Source organism: Balaenoptera ricei, chromosome 20, assembly GCF_028023285.1.
Source record: "Balaenoptera ricei isolate mBalRic1 chromosome 20, mBalRic1.hap2, whole genome shotgun sequence".
NCBI classification, from domain to species: domain Eukaryota; kingdom Metazoa; phylum Chordata; class Mammalia; order Artiodactyla; family Balaenopteridae; genus Balaenoptera; species Balaenoptera ricei.
Genome location: NC_082658.1, coordinates 47,910,249 through 47,925,994, shown reverse-complemented (window position 1 = coordinate 47,925,994; position 15,746 = coordinate 47,910,249). Strand labels below are relative to the sequence as shown.

General features: G+C 42.9%; 2 protein-coding genes across 5 annotated transcripts in view; one reads left to right on the top strand and one right to left on the bottom strand.

Annotated features, from left to right (window-relative positions):
* The window catches only part of SUPT6H (SPT6 homolog, histone chaperone and transcription elongation factor), a 31,577-nt gene extending 25,702 nt beyond the window's left edge, over positions 1–5,875 (bottom strand). For 2 of the 3 annotated variants that reach the window (XM_059906704.1, XM_059906703.1), the window contains exon 1: positions 5,732–5,875. The gene's annotated coding sequence lies outside the window, so the exon portion shown is untranslated. The remainder of the gene's footprint in view (positions 1–5,731) is intronic. The other variant, XM_059906705.1, reaches the window with a different exon arrangement.
* Positions 5,876–6,022: 147 nt separating this feature from the next.
* Positions 6,023–13,881, top strand: SDF2 (stromal cell derived factor 2). 2 transcript variants are annotated; one of them, XM_059906711.1, is made up of 4 exons: positions 6,307–6,392; positions 6,677–6,837; positions 10,094–10,290; positions 13,210–13,881. In XM_059906711.1, the coding sequence occupies exons 2-4, from the start codon at positions 6,729–6,731 to the stop codon at positions 13,495–13,497; spliced, it is 594 nt and encodes a 197-aa protein (XP_059762694.1). In that variant the 5' UTR covers positions 6,307–6,392; positions 6,677–6,728; the 3' UTR covers positions 13,498–13,881. The 2 variants fall into 2 exon arrangements, with proteins under 2 accessions (XP_059762693.1, XP_059762694.1); XM_059906710.1 differs by lacking the exon at positions 6,677–6,837 and having other exon boundaries at positions 6,023–6,392.
* The last annotated feature ends 1,865 nt before the right edge of the window (positions 13,882–15,746 follow it).

Sequence of the window (15,746 nt, the reverse complement as noted above, 5' to 3'; positions counted from 1 at the left end):
ATTGACCCCTGAACAACATGGGTTTAAACTGTGTGGGTCCACTTATATGTGGATTTTTTACCCAGCAAATATAGTAGTATCTGTATTTTCATTTTACAGATCTTTAATTTAAATGTGGGAAACCGTTTGTGTTTGATTAGAGATCACAATATGTGGAATCAAAAGAATCAGGGTTTGAGTTTTGATTCTATCCAAACTGTTTCAGCTTCCTGCCCTTGGGTGAGTCATTCATCAATTCCTTTGTTTTTGAGGCAGAGATAACCGTATGCAGATTGTGAGGGGAAGAGAGGTGGGTCAGCACATCAACCCTGTGTTATCCAAGGGTCAACTGTAATTGGCATATAACATTGTGTAAGGTTAAGGTCTATAATGTGTTGATTTGATATACTTGTATATTGCAAACAGGCTTATTATTATGTTAAAATGAATTAACATTCATCTATTTATTTAGTCATTATTAATTTAGTTTAGAAATTAATTTTAATTTCTAATCTGGTTAACATCTATATGTATAAATCTCATAAACATCAATAGATATAACTCACATTAACAAAATGTCTTTGGAATCTTAAATTATCTTTAAGAGTATAAAGGGGTCCTGAGATCAAAAAGTTTGAGAGCCACTATACTACACCATTGTATAGGTCCCACAGGGTGGTGATACAGGAAGCCTTGGGTTAGACTGATGCCCTTTCCCCGCCAAGATCTGTATCCTTAAGGTCATTCAGCCTGAGTACAGCCAAAAGTGAGTATCTAAAAATTCTGCCGATTAAATGTGGTGCTCTAATTTTAATACTGCTCTCTTTCAGCCCTGAACTGAGTCATTAAAAATAGATTTGGGTACAGCAGCCCCCACAGATAGCTTGCTTTAATTAGCCTATCAGACCCACAAATTCAGTCTTGTAAGGCCTCAACATCTTCACACTAAATGCCAGCTCCTCCAGACCAGATGCCCTACAGCCTACTTAGCAGAGAGAAACAGACAGCCTACCTGATGAAAGCACAGCTTTATTCTGTTTTGCGGGCAGCTGGTGCTCTGTGCTGCATGCAGCTTTCCTCCCATTCCCTAGGTTAGCAATGAAGTACATGCTGTGCTATAGCCGGGGAATGCCTCCGATCTAACTCACTGCCAAGACTTCTAGTTAAAATAGCTTGTGCCAGACGCAATCCTGATTTGCTGCAATTTGGGGGAGCTAGGTGTGCAGAGGGTGCTGCAGCAGCACTGCAGGCTGAGGTTGGCAAACAGCAACTATTCCAGAACAAAAACACTATTTATTAGTATGTGATTATCATTAATATATGATATCTGAGTCTGATGTCATTTGGATTTTGTATTTAGGACTTATGCTCTTGAATTTTCCCCATATTCAGATTGTAAGTTAAATTTGCTACTGAAATAGATCCAGAAGGGGAGTCGGGTGGTGAAAGGAGAAGGCTTCTCCAGGCGGAAGCACAGCTGCAGTACAAGATGTGGCTCAAAGGGACAGGCTGGCGGTTACCATGACATTCTCTGGAAGAGGAACGGAGCTGGGATCAGATTGCCACAGGGGAGGCCCTCCACAGTCCCTCCCTTTGAACAAGATGATGTAGGAGGCAATTAAAAGGAGACCAGAGCAAAAAGAGATGTCTGTTAATTCCCCCCACTGGCAGCTTCAATTAACGTTTACAATTTTGTTTTTTTAGGGTAAAGCTCTGTGCTGGGACTTGGGTATATAAAAATAAGTAAAACATGCTTTTGACCCTAGTGTTCATATTCATCTCACAAAAAACTTGTAAATAAAGTTATGACAGGGGCTTCCCTGGTGGTGCAGTGGTTAAGAATCCACCTGCCAATGCAGGGGACACAGGTTCGAGCCCTGGTCCGGAAAGATCCCACATGCCGCGGAGCAACTAAGCCCGTGTGCCACAACTACTGAGGCTGTGCTCTAGAGCCTGCGAGCCGCAACTACTGAGCCCGTGCGCCACAACTACTGAAGCCCGCACACCTAGAGCTGGTGCTCTGCAACAAGACAAGCCACCGCAATGAGAAGCCCGCACACCACAACGAAGAGCAGCCCCTGCTCGCCGCAACTAGAGAAAGCCTGCGTGCTGCAACGAAGACCCAACACAGCCATAAATAAATAAATAAATAAATAAATAAATAAAGTTATGACAGAGCACAATAAATGTTTTATGGTAGTTATATACGAGAACTATGAAAGCAATATTAAGACAGAGGTCAGAGAATGCCTCAGAAAAGGTGATGCCTGAGTTGAGAGGAGTTAAGAAGATAGTCTGGAAAAAGGCAACATGAGCAAAGGCTTAGAGATCTGACAGGGCCTAGTGATCTGGAGAATAGCCCTAGAAGTCTGGTGTGGAGTTTAAACTATAAGACATTCTGCATTTGATGAGCAAGAGCCTAGGACTTCTCCAAAGGTGTTCACAAATGACTACCCAACTTGGAATACAAAAACCTAAGAGTTTAATAAACAAAAGTATTCAGAGTCCACTCAAGACAAGTTCTTTTAAATTTGGGATTCAGAACTCTGTCATGAAAAATCCTAATCACATCAAGATGTTAGAATACAGAAAATGTTAATTCTGCCTATAACCATTTTAACATGCATACCGTATTTATAAGAAATAACAGTATTAGAATCTTTTCAAGAATCTTTTCAATGCCTGGGCATAAAAAGCACTATTGTTAATAATGGTTAACATAATAAGTAATGTAAAAATATTAGTTTTTTCTTTTCTTTCCATATTTCCTTGGGGGACAAAGAAAGGGCAAACAAGGAGCAGGAACAACTAAAATATGTAACCAGATTCAGTATCCCTGCAAGTTACTGAGCCTTGTGCAACACACACTGGGGGAGCAGACAGTTCCTGCTCTAGCACAGAGGGGCTGATCTGCCATTGTAGTACAAAAGCAGACATAGACAGTATGTAAATGAATGGGAGTGGCCTAATTGCTTAGTTTAGGAACCCCTAATCTAGAAGTACAGAAGGTCTTTAAAGAATTGATGGCATGGGCTTCCCTGGTGCAGTGGTTAAGAATCTGCCTGCCAATCAATGCAGGGGACACGGGTTCAAGCCCTGGTCCAGGAAGATCCCACATACCATGGAGCAATTAAGCCCGTGGGCCACAACTACTGAGCCTGTGCTCTAGAGTCCCCGAGCCACAGCTACTGAGCCCGTGCGCGCCTAGAGCCCGTGCTCTGCAACAAGAGAAGCTACCACAATGAGAAGCCTGTGCTTGCCACAACTAGAGAAAAGCCCGCGCACAGCAACAAAGTCCCAATGCAGCCAAAAATAAAATAAATAAAATTTAAAAAAATTTATTAAATAAATGTTAAAAGAAAAAAAACTGATGGCAAAGGTACCATGGGAGCCTGTAATAGAGGATTCTAACCTGCTTTTGAGAAAGTGACTTTAAAGAAAGACCTCAGTGAGGCGGAATTAACTAAGTGGAGGAGTTCGCTTCTTTGGAGATGGTTCGAGAAGCGGTGTTGTTGGAGAAAAGTGCTCCCAGCGCAAGGCCCAGAATATGCTGTAGCAGGAACAGTGAGGGTCAGTTTGACTGGAGAGAGGGTTCATGATGAGTGAGAGGTGAGGCCACAAGGATCTTGATAGGACAACTTAAGGATTTTGGATTCTATCTGAAAGGTGCTGGGAAGCCCCTACAGGTTTTAAACCAAGAACTGACTTAATAATTTACTTGTTAATTAAATAAATATTTATTTAATGAGTGCCTACTAAACGCCAGGCACATACAAGACAAACTCCCTGCCCCTAGGATACCTGTATTCTGTAGTTTGCCAGGAGACAAACCACAAACAAATAAAATAAAGCTTGCTGTAAGTGCTAGGAAGGAAGTAAACACCCTCACCTTTGAAAGGGTTAGTTTAGGCCAAGAGGTCAAGAATGGGCAGGCTGTGGTATGCAGAGCCAGGGGAGGAGGTTCCTGGCTGAAAAGGTGGGCAAGAACTTGGCATATGGTAGGCAATATCCTATGGCCAGTGTGACCAAAGAATGGTGAAGGCAGCGGAATGCGAGAGGGAGAAGGGGCCTGCTCAAGTCAGGCTGCGAAGGCCATGGAAAGCCACTGGAAAAGAAAATGACATGATCTGACCTGACCTGATCCTGCTAATGTGGAAAATGGACTGGGAGAGGTTCTGGGTGGAAGCAGAGAAAACTGAAGATACTATTGTGGTAGCTTGGGCAAAAGATGCTGGTGGCTTGGAACAGGGTAGCAGCAGTGGAGATAGAGAATAGAAGAGAGATTTGAAATACATTTTGGAGGTAGAAATGACAGGACTTAATGAAAGACCTGGCGGGGGGGTGGGGGGGTGGATAGTAAAAAAGAATCCAAGATGATTTTCAGAGGTCTGGCTTTGGTAAGCATGTGGATGAGAGTACCACTTAGTAATGTAGGGAAGACCAGGTTTGGGATGATGGGAAAAACCAAAATTTTCTTTTTCTTATGTCAGGTTTGGGATGTCTAAGAGACATCCAAATGGAACTGTTAAATAGGCATTTTGTGTGATTCTTAAACATAGAGGAGAGAAGGCTGGGCTAGAGATTTAAACTCGGGAGTTGCCAACTTTCAGATGGTTATTAAAGCCACAGGACTAGGTCATCTGAAGGAAGCATGCCGAAAACCCAGGATTAAACTCTGAAGGAAATTCAACTGTAAGATGTGACTGCACCACTTCCTGATGTGATTAGTCCCAGGATGAGATTTAAACCTCTTCGGGAGTAGCAATACCATGCTAATCTGATCTAGTAGCCGCCCAAACCAACTAAATAAGCTTTCAGATGTTTCAGACTTGTACTGGCTGGAGGAACACAAGTCATGCAAAAGGGCTCTAAATTCACAGTTGATGGGGGAGCAGTCATACTTTTGTAATCAATACATAAGACTTAAAAATCAGTAACTTTCATATAAACAGTTAAACTAAAAAACATCGAACTAAGCTTTTTTTGTCCCAAGAAATCATATTCAAAATTCTTTACACTCTCCATGTTCATTAACAACAGCAGTGTAACTTAATACTCCCTTGCTACTTCTGATATTACAGTGAAGTATTTTAAGAGAGCTGAGGCCTCCTCTAAAAGAAAAATAAGTATCAGTACTTGTAACAAACACGGGAAATGAATCGCTCCAGCTGGTTCAAGGGAGTCCCTGGAGAGAAAGGCAGAAACTGGAAGAAAATAAAGTTTTTGTCTTAATAGCCCATTCTGATGTGTGTGGTAAGCGTCTGATGAATGTAGTCATTTACAAAAAGTTCTAATTACATTACTCAACAATATGGAAAAAGACGGAATTTGGCATCGCCCTCTAGCCTGATGGCCGAGTTGCTGGAAGCTCCGTAGGTTTCACATCCCCAGGACAAACAATTCGATCACCTGATCCTGACTCGGAAGCCCCAGGTCCCTTCCATTCCAAACCCTATCGCGCGGCCCAGTTTTCAGAAGCTGCGAGAGAAGGACGGCATCCCAGGAAGCCTGTTGACACAGCAGGCCACCCAATTCATGGGTGCTGGGTGGCAGAGGGTTGGGAAAAGCCTTGAGACTCCGAGCAACTACCCCGCTTTCTTCCTCCTTCTCTCTCATACAGCACGGCAGGCCGGCGGCCCCCTTCTTCCCGCATACGGCTCCCCAGTGCCTCGTCCCTTACGGGACCAGGCCCTAGGAGCCTGGCTCCCCACCTGACCCATTCGAGGAACACGCTTTCCAGTCCAAACTTTACCTGCCTGAGGCCCGCCGCTTCTCCGGTGCGCTAAGCCCCCACCGAGGAAAATGGAGTCCTCGAACCGAGACTGGGAAAAGATAGTACGGACCCACCGCACAGTACCTCCGCCGCCACCGCCGCCGCTGCTGCGTCAACGTACTACGTCACTTCCGGCCCCCTGTCACTGGGAGTGGGCGGACCAGTTCTTGCTCTCTTCTCCCAAACAGGTCTACGGGCTTCGCCGGGGGCGGGGGTCGGGTGGGGAGGGAGGGATGGGGGTAGCTGGGCTGGGCTGGCCAAAGCAGGTCAGGAAGGCAACTGTCACAGGGCCCCCGGAACAGAATAAGTTGAATGAGGAGGTCGGAAGCAACCAGACCTAGCCCGTTCCTCAGGCCGCTCTAGCCAAAGGAACCATAAAGACCAGACTAGAGCTCCTTTTCGTCCTCTCTGTGGTTCCACCCGCGGCTTCCGGTTCCGGGGAGGGGCCGAGTTTTCTTCGAAGATTAGGGGTTCCGTGCTACAGACGGGATGGCTGTGGTGTCGCTGCTGTTGTTCGGGGGTTTGTGGAGTGCTGTGGGATCGTCCAATCTGGCTGTCGTTACATGCGGTTCTGTGGTGAAGCTGCTCAATACGCGCCACAACGTGCGACTGCACTCACACGACGTGCGCTACGGGTCAGGTACGGCCACCCGGGTTCGGGTGGGCTAGGAAGGCCTGGTAGGCTCCGGAGGGGGCGGGGCCTAGAGAGACTCTGAGGGGTGTGGTCTGGGAAGGTTAGGGGAGCCCGGGGGAGGTTCCTGAGGTCTGGAGGCGGAGAGTCCGAGAGTTGAGTGGTCTTTAAGCATCTTAATCGTAATCTTAGTTTCTATGTGGTGAGCTTCGTGCCAGGCACATTACATATTTGCTTTTTAAAACTTATAACATTCCTACGACGCATAGACTATTATTATCCTCATTTTACAGGTGAGGAAACAGACTCAAATAAATCGCATACTCAAGTCTTGGCAGCTAGTGAATGACAGTGATGGGGTTCGATCCACATCTGTCCAGGGTCAAAGTCTGCTTTCAGTTACTGCAGGCTGGTACTACTCAGTGCAGGAGAGACAGACATGTAGAAAATTACAGTAAGTGCTGTTATTTCTGAAGTCTTCCAAGACCTCATTCTTTGATTATAACCCTCTGTTCTAGCTCTTTTCCATCTTACACTTGCTCTTCAACTCTTTTCCTTTGGCTTCTTTTCACTCAGACCTTATCCTTTTTGTAAAGAAGAACTGAAGCACTCACTGGGATTGGAGAGGAAACTGTTTAGAGGGCTTTTTAACGTATGAAACTAAAATGCTTAGCTTGTGGGTTCATTTATAATTCAGCAATTATTTGTGGATTCATTCATTCAGTATAGATTTAAGGAATCTACTGTGTGTCTAATATTGTTCTAGATACAGGAAATACAGCAGTGAGCAAGTTACAAGGAAATGAAAACAGACAGAAAGGAGAGAAAAAAGTTCAGGTAGTGAGATGTGAGAGACATCTAAGATGACTGCTAGATTTCTATCTTAGATAACTGATGATGCTATTAGCCAAGAGAGGAAGGAGTTCTCTTAGATGGAGACTGGACTGTGGTTTATGATACCCAAAACCTGTCTGGCCAGGTAGACTAGGAGAGGAACTGAATTGTCATTGTTGGGACGTCTTAATAATCCTAGCGGTGGGCTTCCCTGGTGGCGCAGTGGTTAAGAATCTGCCTGCCAATGCTGGGGACACAGGTTCGAGCCCTGGTCCGGGAAGATCCCACATGCCGCGGAGCAACTAAGCCCGTGCGCCACAACTACTGAGCCTGCGCTCTGGAGCCCGTGAGCCACTACTGCTGAGTCCATGTGTCACAACTACTGAAGCCCACGTGCCTAGAGCCTGTGCTCCGCAACAAGAGAAGCCACCGCAATGAGAATCCCGCACACCGCAACGAAGAGTAGTCCCCACTCGCTGCAACTAGAGAAAGCCCGCGCGCAGCAACGAAGACCCAATGCATCCAAAAATAAATAAAGTAAAATAATCCTAGCGGCCATTCAGTGAATACCTACTATGTGTCAGGCTTATTATATTTTAATTTGATCTAGTTTCCTATTTTGGATCTACTGAATCAGAATGTGGGTGGAGAGAGGCTGCCAGTAGGAATCTATAGGTTTAAAAATCTCTTCAGGTGCTTCTGATGGGCATCCAGATTTGAGAACCAGGTTCAGTCTGGAGCTCAGAAGAGAGATCTGTGCTGAGCCTGAGATACAGAGTTAAGTACAACATCATTGTCTGGGTGGTGGTTGAAGATGTGGGGAGAGTAAATGAAATTGCCCAGGATGAACTGTGGTTTGCAATCTGGTGTCAATTTGAATCACTTGAAAAACTTGTTGAAGCACTTGTAAATGCTTTTGTCTTGATCCCCAACCAGTATTTAAGAATGTATAAGGGCCAGGGATGGAACTCTGGGTAATCCTAAAGTTTAAGAATGGGAAAGGAAGTGGAGGGTTGAATAGAAAGTGAAAAATAGGAGACAGAAAGTGTAGACCATGATTTAGTGAGGCATGGAAGTGAGGACCAAGAGAACTGTAAGGCAGTAACCAGAAGTGAGGAGGGAGGGTTGGTTAGCCTTTTGTTTTTTAAGATATAACAAAATCATTGAGTTGAATAGAAGAAACAAGAGAGAGAAACTGGTAGTTTAGTCATAAACATTCACCCAGATAACTGGTACAATGCAGTTATGTTAAGTGGTAAAAGGGAAGTGTCATCAAAAGTTTGTGGTCAGGCAGGGCCAGGGGACTGAAGGGAAAGCTAGGAGCAATAGGCAAGAGTGACTGAGGAAAGTGTCTGGGAAATACGGAGTGCCTTCAAAGAACTGAGTAGTGAATGAGGCCTAGGAAAGAGAATATCCCTTGAGTTTATATGAGTGGCCTATTTGGGGGAACTTAACAGAAAATAAAGCTTTGTGGGAGGCCAGGTGGTAGAATGGTTAAGAGTGTGAGTTCTAGAGTTGGTCCACTTAGGTTCAAACCCTGCATTGTCTCTTAAGATTATGTGATCTTGGGCATATTATTCAGCCTTTTTAACACTCCACTGTAAAATGGGGGTAATAATAATAATAGCTACCTCAGAGAGTAGATGATTGTATCAATTAAGAATATTCAAGTAAAAAGCCTGGGTTTGTATCTGATACCCAGTAATTGCTCAAGTACACATTAGCTGGTTAGCAATTATTATTTGTATATTTCCACTTTTTTTCAAGCCTGTAGCTACATGTTTAACCTAGTACCTTTTAACCTGCAAAATCGCACCATTTTTAAGTAGTATGAACCAAATTTAGATGACTTAAGAATACTTTTGTGGGACTTCCCTGGTGGTGGAGTGGTTAAGAATCCTCCTGCCAATGCAGGGGACACGGGTTCGAGCCCTGGTCCGGGAAGATCCCACATGCTGCGGAGCAACTAAGCCCGTGTGCCACAACTACTGAAGCCCGCGCACCTAGAGCTTGTGCTCCGTAACAAGAGAAGCCACCGCAGTGAGAAGCCTGCGCACTGCAACAAAGAGTAGCCCCAGCTCGCCACAACTAGAGAAAGCCCGTGCACAGCAACAAAGACCCAATGCAGCCAAATAACTAAATAAATAAAATTTAAAAAAAAATGTTGAAATTGTAAATTAAAAAAAAAAAACTTTTGTAATATGTTGGATATATCACTTACAGGAATTGGAGAGCTGTAATGGCTTGTTGGATTAAAGTTGACAGCAAAAACCAGTCTCACTTTATTTTGTTTTTAATTAATTTATTTTTGGCTGCATTGGGTCTTCGTTGCTGCGCGCGGGCTTTCTCTAGTTGCGGTGAGTGGGGGCTGCTGTTCGTTGCGGTGCTCGGGTTTCTCATTGCGGTGGCTTCTCTTATTGCGGAGCACGGGCTCTAGGTGCGCGGGCTTCAGTAGTTGTGGCATGCAGGCTCAGTAGTTGTGGCTCGCGGGCTCTAGAGCGCAGGCTCAGTAGCTGTGGTGCACGGGCTTAGTTGCTCCATGGCATGTGGGATCTTCCTGGACCAGGGCTCAAACCCGTGTCCCCTGCCCTGGCAGGCAGATTGGATTCTTAACCACTGTGCCACCAGAGAAGCCCTGATATGGTACACTCTTAAACATAGTTTATCATATAATAACTAATACTATATAAATACATTTAGTGTTTTTCATATATATTTTAATATCATAGAAGAAAAAAATATGAAGCATGGGGTTTCCTTCCCAGCCCCCCAAACCTATTTTATGACACAGGGCACATTATTAGCCATAGGAAAGAGAGGGGTCAGGTTAAGCTCACCCTCTTTTCTTTTTCTTTTTCTTTTTTTTTTGACTGCAGGTAGTGGGCAGCAGTCAGTGACAGGTGTAACCTCTGTGGATGACAGCAATAGTTACTGGAGGATACGGGGGAAGACAGCCACAGTGTGTGAGAGGGGAACCCCCATCAGATGTGGTCAGCCCATCCGGCTGACACATGTCAACACTGGCCGAAACCTCCACAGTCACCACTTCACCTCACCTCTTTCTGGAAACCAGGTGAGGTGGCATCCTGTGGGTCATTGCTGCTCATTACTCAGTTGAGTTGTTTGATATCTTGGTTCTTAGCCCTTTCTCTTCCAGGTATAGATCTTCTCTTTTGTGCAGACCTGAAGAATTGCCTCTGTCTCATAAGTGTGAAGGAAGTTGTTTCTGGTCAAAATGGAGACTCTACGTTTAGATCAAATCAAGAAATGAGGAAAGAGAGAATAGGTATATGTTAGTGTATCATAAGTTATCTTGATAAATCTTGCAATAAAGAAACCCAGTGTTTTCCAAACTTGTGATAAAAATTATTATTTTTTTATGATGCCAACTAACCACATTAGGAAAATGAATTAGGTATTGTGCCATTTTTTTTAAGCCTTGAACTTTTGAAGGATGTGGATCCCTTAATGACTGCTTCCCTCCCACTCCCCCTCTGTATATATTTTTCCCTATTAACATCTTAACATTAGTATGGTAAATTTGCTACAGTTAATAAAGCAATACTGATACATTATTATCAACTAAAGTCTATAGTTCATTCTGATTTCCTTAGTTTTTACCTACTGTCTTTTTTCTGTTCCAGGATCCCATCCACATTACATTTAGTTGTCTCCTTAGACTGCTCTTGGCTGTGACAGTTTCTCAGATTCTCCTTGTTTTTGTTGACCTTGATAGTTTATTTTTTATAAATTTATCTATTTATTCATTTTTGGCTGCGTTGGGTCTTCGTTGCTGCATGCATGCTTTCTCTAGTTGGGCGAGTGGGGGCTATTCTTCGTTGCGGTGCGCAGGCTGCTCATTGCAGTGGCTTCTCTTGTTGCGGAGCACGGGCTAGGTGCATAGGCTTTAGTAGTTGTGGCACGCAGGCTCAGTAGTTGTGGCTCACAGGCTCTAGAGCGCAGGCTTAGTAGTTGTGGTGCACAGCTTAGTTGCTCCGCGGCACGTTGGATCTTCCTGGGCCAGGACTTGAACCCATGTCCCCTGCATTGGCAGGCGGATTCCTAACCACTGCGCCACCAGGGAAGTCCTGACCTTGATAGTTTTGAGGAGTGCTAGTCAGGTATATTATAGGGTGATCCTCTGTTGGAATTTGTCTGATCTTTTTCTTATGATTAGACTGGATTTATAAAGGTTTTGGGCAGGAAGACCACAGAGGTAAAGTGCCATTTTCATCCCATCTATCAAGGGTACATAATATCTTATGATTGTTGATATTGATTACCTGGCTGAAGTAGTGTTTTTCAGGTTTCTCTTGTAAAGTTATTCTTTTCACTTTTTCCCTTTACATACTGTACTCTTTGGAAGGAAGTCACTGTGCACAGCTCATACTTGAGTTGGGAGTTATGCTCCTCTTCCTTTAGGGTAGAAGAGTTACATAATTTATTTGGAATCCTTCTGCATGGAAGATTTGTCTTTTCTCTATTTATTCAGTCATTTATTTTCATTGGTATGGACTCCTGTATATTTATTTTATACTTTGAGTTATAATCCAATACCACTGTCTTCATTATGTTGCTCACATTTTTCCACCTTTGGCTGTTGGGAGCTCTTTCAGTTGTCTCCTGTGTCCATTTGACCTGCTCCCATCATTGTGTATGTGTGTGGCTACGTTTTAACACTTCCTTACTTTCCGGCAGTAAAAGATATTCCAGGCTCATCTTGTATATTTCTTGCCCCAGTCCTAGAATCAGCTATTTCCCTATGGAGTCCTGCTTCCTTTTATTGGAAAAGGGTATTCTTAAACCAAGATCTAGGCCTTTCATGAGCTTGTTGCTAGGGGATTTTGTTTCTTTTAGGCCCTCTCACCTGACAGAGCAAAGAAATATATGTATGTACGTGTATATACTCATATTTATTGTAAGTGTTCACATATGTAACCATCTATATCTATATTAAGTTAAACATGAGTTCTTACTGATGCCTCCAATTCTAATCCATTGCCACATAGACCATTTTAGCCTCCTCCCTTTGCTTATTTGTAAATTCCCACTCTAACAGTGAGACACCAGGCTGCTAACACTCTCATCCATTTACTTACTTGTTCAGTTCCAGTATACAAGTATAGTAGTAGAATTGTTAATTATGTGCAGTTTCTTTTGCCTTTAGTCTTACAGACTTTATTTCCAAATAACTGATTTTTATCATCTAAAATTTTATAGCTCTTAGTGTATATTTAAATTGTATGTGTCTGGTAGTGGTCATTTTGTAATACGTTTTGTAATGTATTGAGTCACTGTGTTGTGCACCTGGAACTAACATAGTGTTGTAGGTCAATTATAATTCAATTAAAAAAAATTATATATGTCTGAAATAATCAGTTACTTTTAAAATTGTGATAGAAACTCTGAATTTTTGGTCTTATGGGGAATGGGATTAGAATACGAGTGGAAGATAGAATCTGCTATACTCTGCTCAATTAATATTTATTATTTTATTTAATTCTCACAATTATTTTGTAAGGTATTATTGTCATCATTTTATAGAGGAGAAAATGAAAGCCCAAAGGAGTTACACAGGAAGGGACAAAGCTGACATTCAAGGTTTGCCTGTTTCCAGAGCCCATCCTCTTTCCAACTTGTGTTTCTCACCACGTCACTTAATGTCTAGTTAAGGGAATGAGGCAGGAATATTTAACGTCAAATAACAAGAGGTAAAGTATTTTAAGACTATAATAGGAAATATAAGGCAAATAGAGGAATATTTGCAAAGTAAACGTTTGGACCATAATCTTATGGCAAGTGATTTCATGTCCTTGGTGTCTTTTTATCTTTTTTCCACAGTTTTATTCTATTTTATTTATTTTTAAACAACACTGGAAAGCCTCTTATTTATCACTTTTGGATAGTCTTAGTTTTCTTCCCATTGCCTCCCTCCCCTTTTCAAGTCTATGTGTCAGCCATACTAATGTCACTACCTATCTGTGTCTTCCAGGAAGTGAGTGCTTTTGGTGAGGAAGGTGAAGGCGATTATCTGGATGACTGGACAGTGCTCTGTAATGGGCCCTACTGGGTGAGGGATGGTGAGGTGCGGTTCAAGCATTCTTCCACTGAGGTTCTGCTGTCTGTCACAGGAGAACAATATGGTCGACCCATCAGTGGGCAAAAAGAGGTGCATGGCATGGCCCAGCCAAGCCAGAACAATTACTGGAAAGCCATGGAAGGCATCTTCATGAAGCCCAGTGAGTTGTTGAAGGCAGAAGGCCACCACACAGAGCTATGAGTCTGGAGGCTGTGAGCCACTGTCACCACACAGTGTTCATAGACATCTGCTGCTCCTTCACCCTTTGGATCCCTGCCACAGGTGACCATGTCACCACTGAGATGAAGATGCATGATAGGAAACAGTAGCTGTGTTTGGAAGCCTCAGCCCTTCACACTTGAATTGGTTGTTCTCCCAGACTTGGGTCAGTTATTTCTGAGTACAAGACTTGGTGGTGAAGGAGCAGATGCTTTTTATTCATATTAATAAAACAAAAACTGAGGGAGGCATCCCTCCTAGCTGGGAAATTTTTATTCCTCAGAATCTTGGCATCATGGATTATTAATGTGTGTGACTTTTCTCCCACTTTCTTCCTCCAGAATGATAAAAAAAATTTCACTGTTAGTCACTGTGTTGTCATTTATTAGGCACGCTATTTCATAATCTGATTAATCCTTGAGTCCTAAGAGTCATTGCTAGCACTCTTTTGAGATGATGGGAACCTTTGGTGTGGGCCCTTTTGAAAGCCTTACTTGCATCCCACTTTTTCTATCTTTACTTTCACTTCTCCCTCAGCACCTCATCTTTATTAGATTTTTGACTAATTATGGCTATAGACCCTTAATAAATAGCCAATAAAATGTTTTATTTTGGATATGTTACTGTACTTGAGAAAAAAGGGTAGGGGTGGAAAGTGGAACCAACATTTATTTACTGCTTGCTAAATACTAGGCACCATATTATAGATATTACCTCATTTAATCTTCACAGATATGTTACCGGGTATATACTACGATTTTACCAATGCAGAACAGAAAAGTTGAGTAACCGCCTGAATTCTTAAAGCTAGTAAATAATTTGTAGACAGGAATCCATCTTTTTACTGCAGTACAACTGTGTTTAGTTCTTGGGAGACAACTATACTTTTTGGACAAATGTAGCTATCTTTCTCTGAAAAGGGGATTAGAAAGCTTTTGTCCTCTACTCACCTCACTTCTTCCTTTCCTCTGCTTGGAAGTTCCAGGAAGTTTGCTTCTCTGTCCTCCAAGGATGGTAGTGGTGAACAGAAGTGTCTGCCATCTGCTGGAATTTCAGTGACTAGCGGGCCTTTTTATTTTTAGAAACTTCTGGATTTTTTCCTTACTTGCTTTAGGGAGTTAATGTTGAACATTTGGGGGTACCAGGTCTGTGCCAGACGTGACCTGTAACATCAGAAGACTTGATCTCTTTTACAAGGGCTCGTCTCAGTAAGCTGAGACCAGGAACTAGTTGAGCTCCATCTCTGCCCTCTTCCCTCTTTTTCCACTTCAGTTGCATTGCTCCCTTGAGAGCTCTCCAGAAAGAAGTAGACAAATGATAAAGTCAACATTTCATGCCATTGAGATAGTTGGGAGTAGGGTGGTAACAGTCTGGGGAGAAAGAAAGGAAGCGATAGAAACAGCTGAGTAAAGGGATCAGCTTTCACAACATGAACGAGAGTAGGGAGTTGTGTTGCGAGTACCCCTTCGTGGCTTGGTCAGAGGTTTTACTCAGTTGTTGGGCCTTCTCTGAAGGTTCACAGACAGAACATACCTTGAGGCTGCAGATTACAAGGTGGATGGCGGAACTATAGCGCCCGAGAGATAAGTACGAACTTGAAAAAAACAGTGGTGGAGCCCTTGGGAAGATGTGAAATGACCAATAAGAGGATTAGATGAGGAAGGAAACCAGTTGGAGGGGTAAAAGCAACTTTGGGTAACCTAGGTGAAAGTTGAAATGGTGCTTTATCTGAAGAAGTGAAAAACGTCTCCAAGAGAAATCCTGAAGGATGTTTATGGAGATGAGGATGTCAGAGCAAAGGGATATGAAGTACTTATTTTGAAATAAGTATGTCGAAGAATCTGAAGCTAAAGAATTTTTTTAGATTGTACTGTATTAACATCACTATACTAGAGTTGGAAGGAATCTTTGTCCAATGACTTCACAGAGAAGGAAATAGGCAAAATAAAGTTGGCCCTGAATTCTCTATTTCATATAATTATGTTTGCTTCCTAGATAAATTGTTGCTGAAGAGCAAGAATATTCTTTACTTATGTAATACCCCCTGGCCCAGTGCCTAGATTGTGCTATTCACAGTAGAAACTGAAAACTGCAATGAAGGGTCCAGAATGGTGCAACTCATTCCTTTGTGGATGGAATGAGGTGGGATTTTTGAGGTCTTTTAATTACCGCTTGGTTTCCTCCTTAATGATGTTCAGACAAGACTCGAATAAGACAGGATAACTACTTCG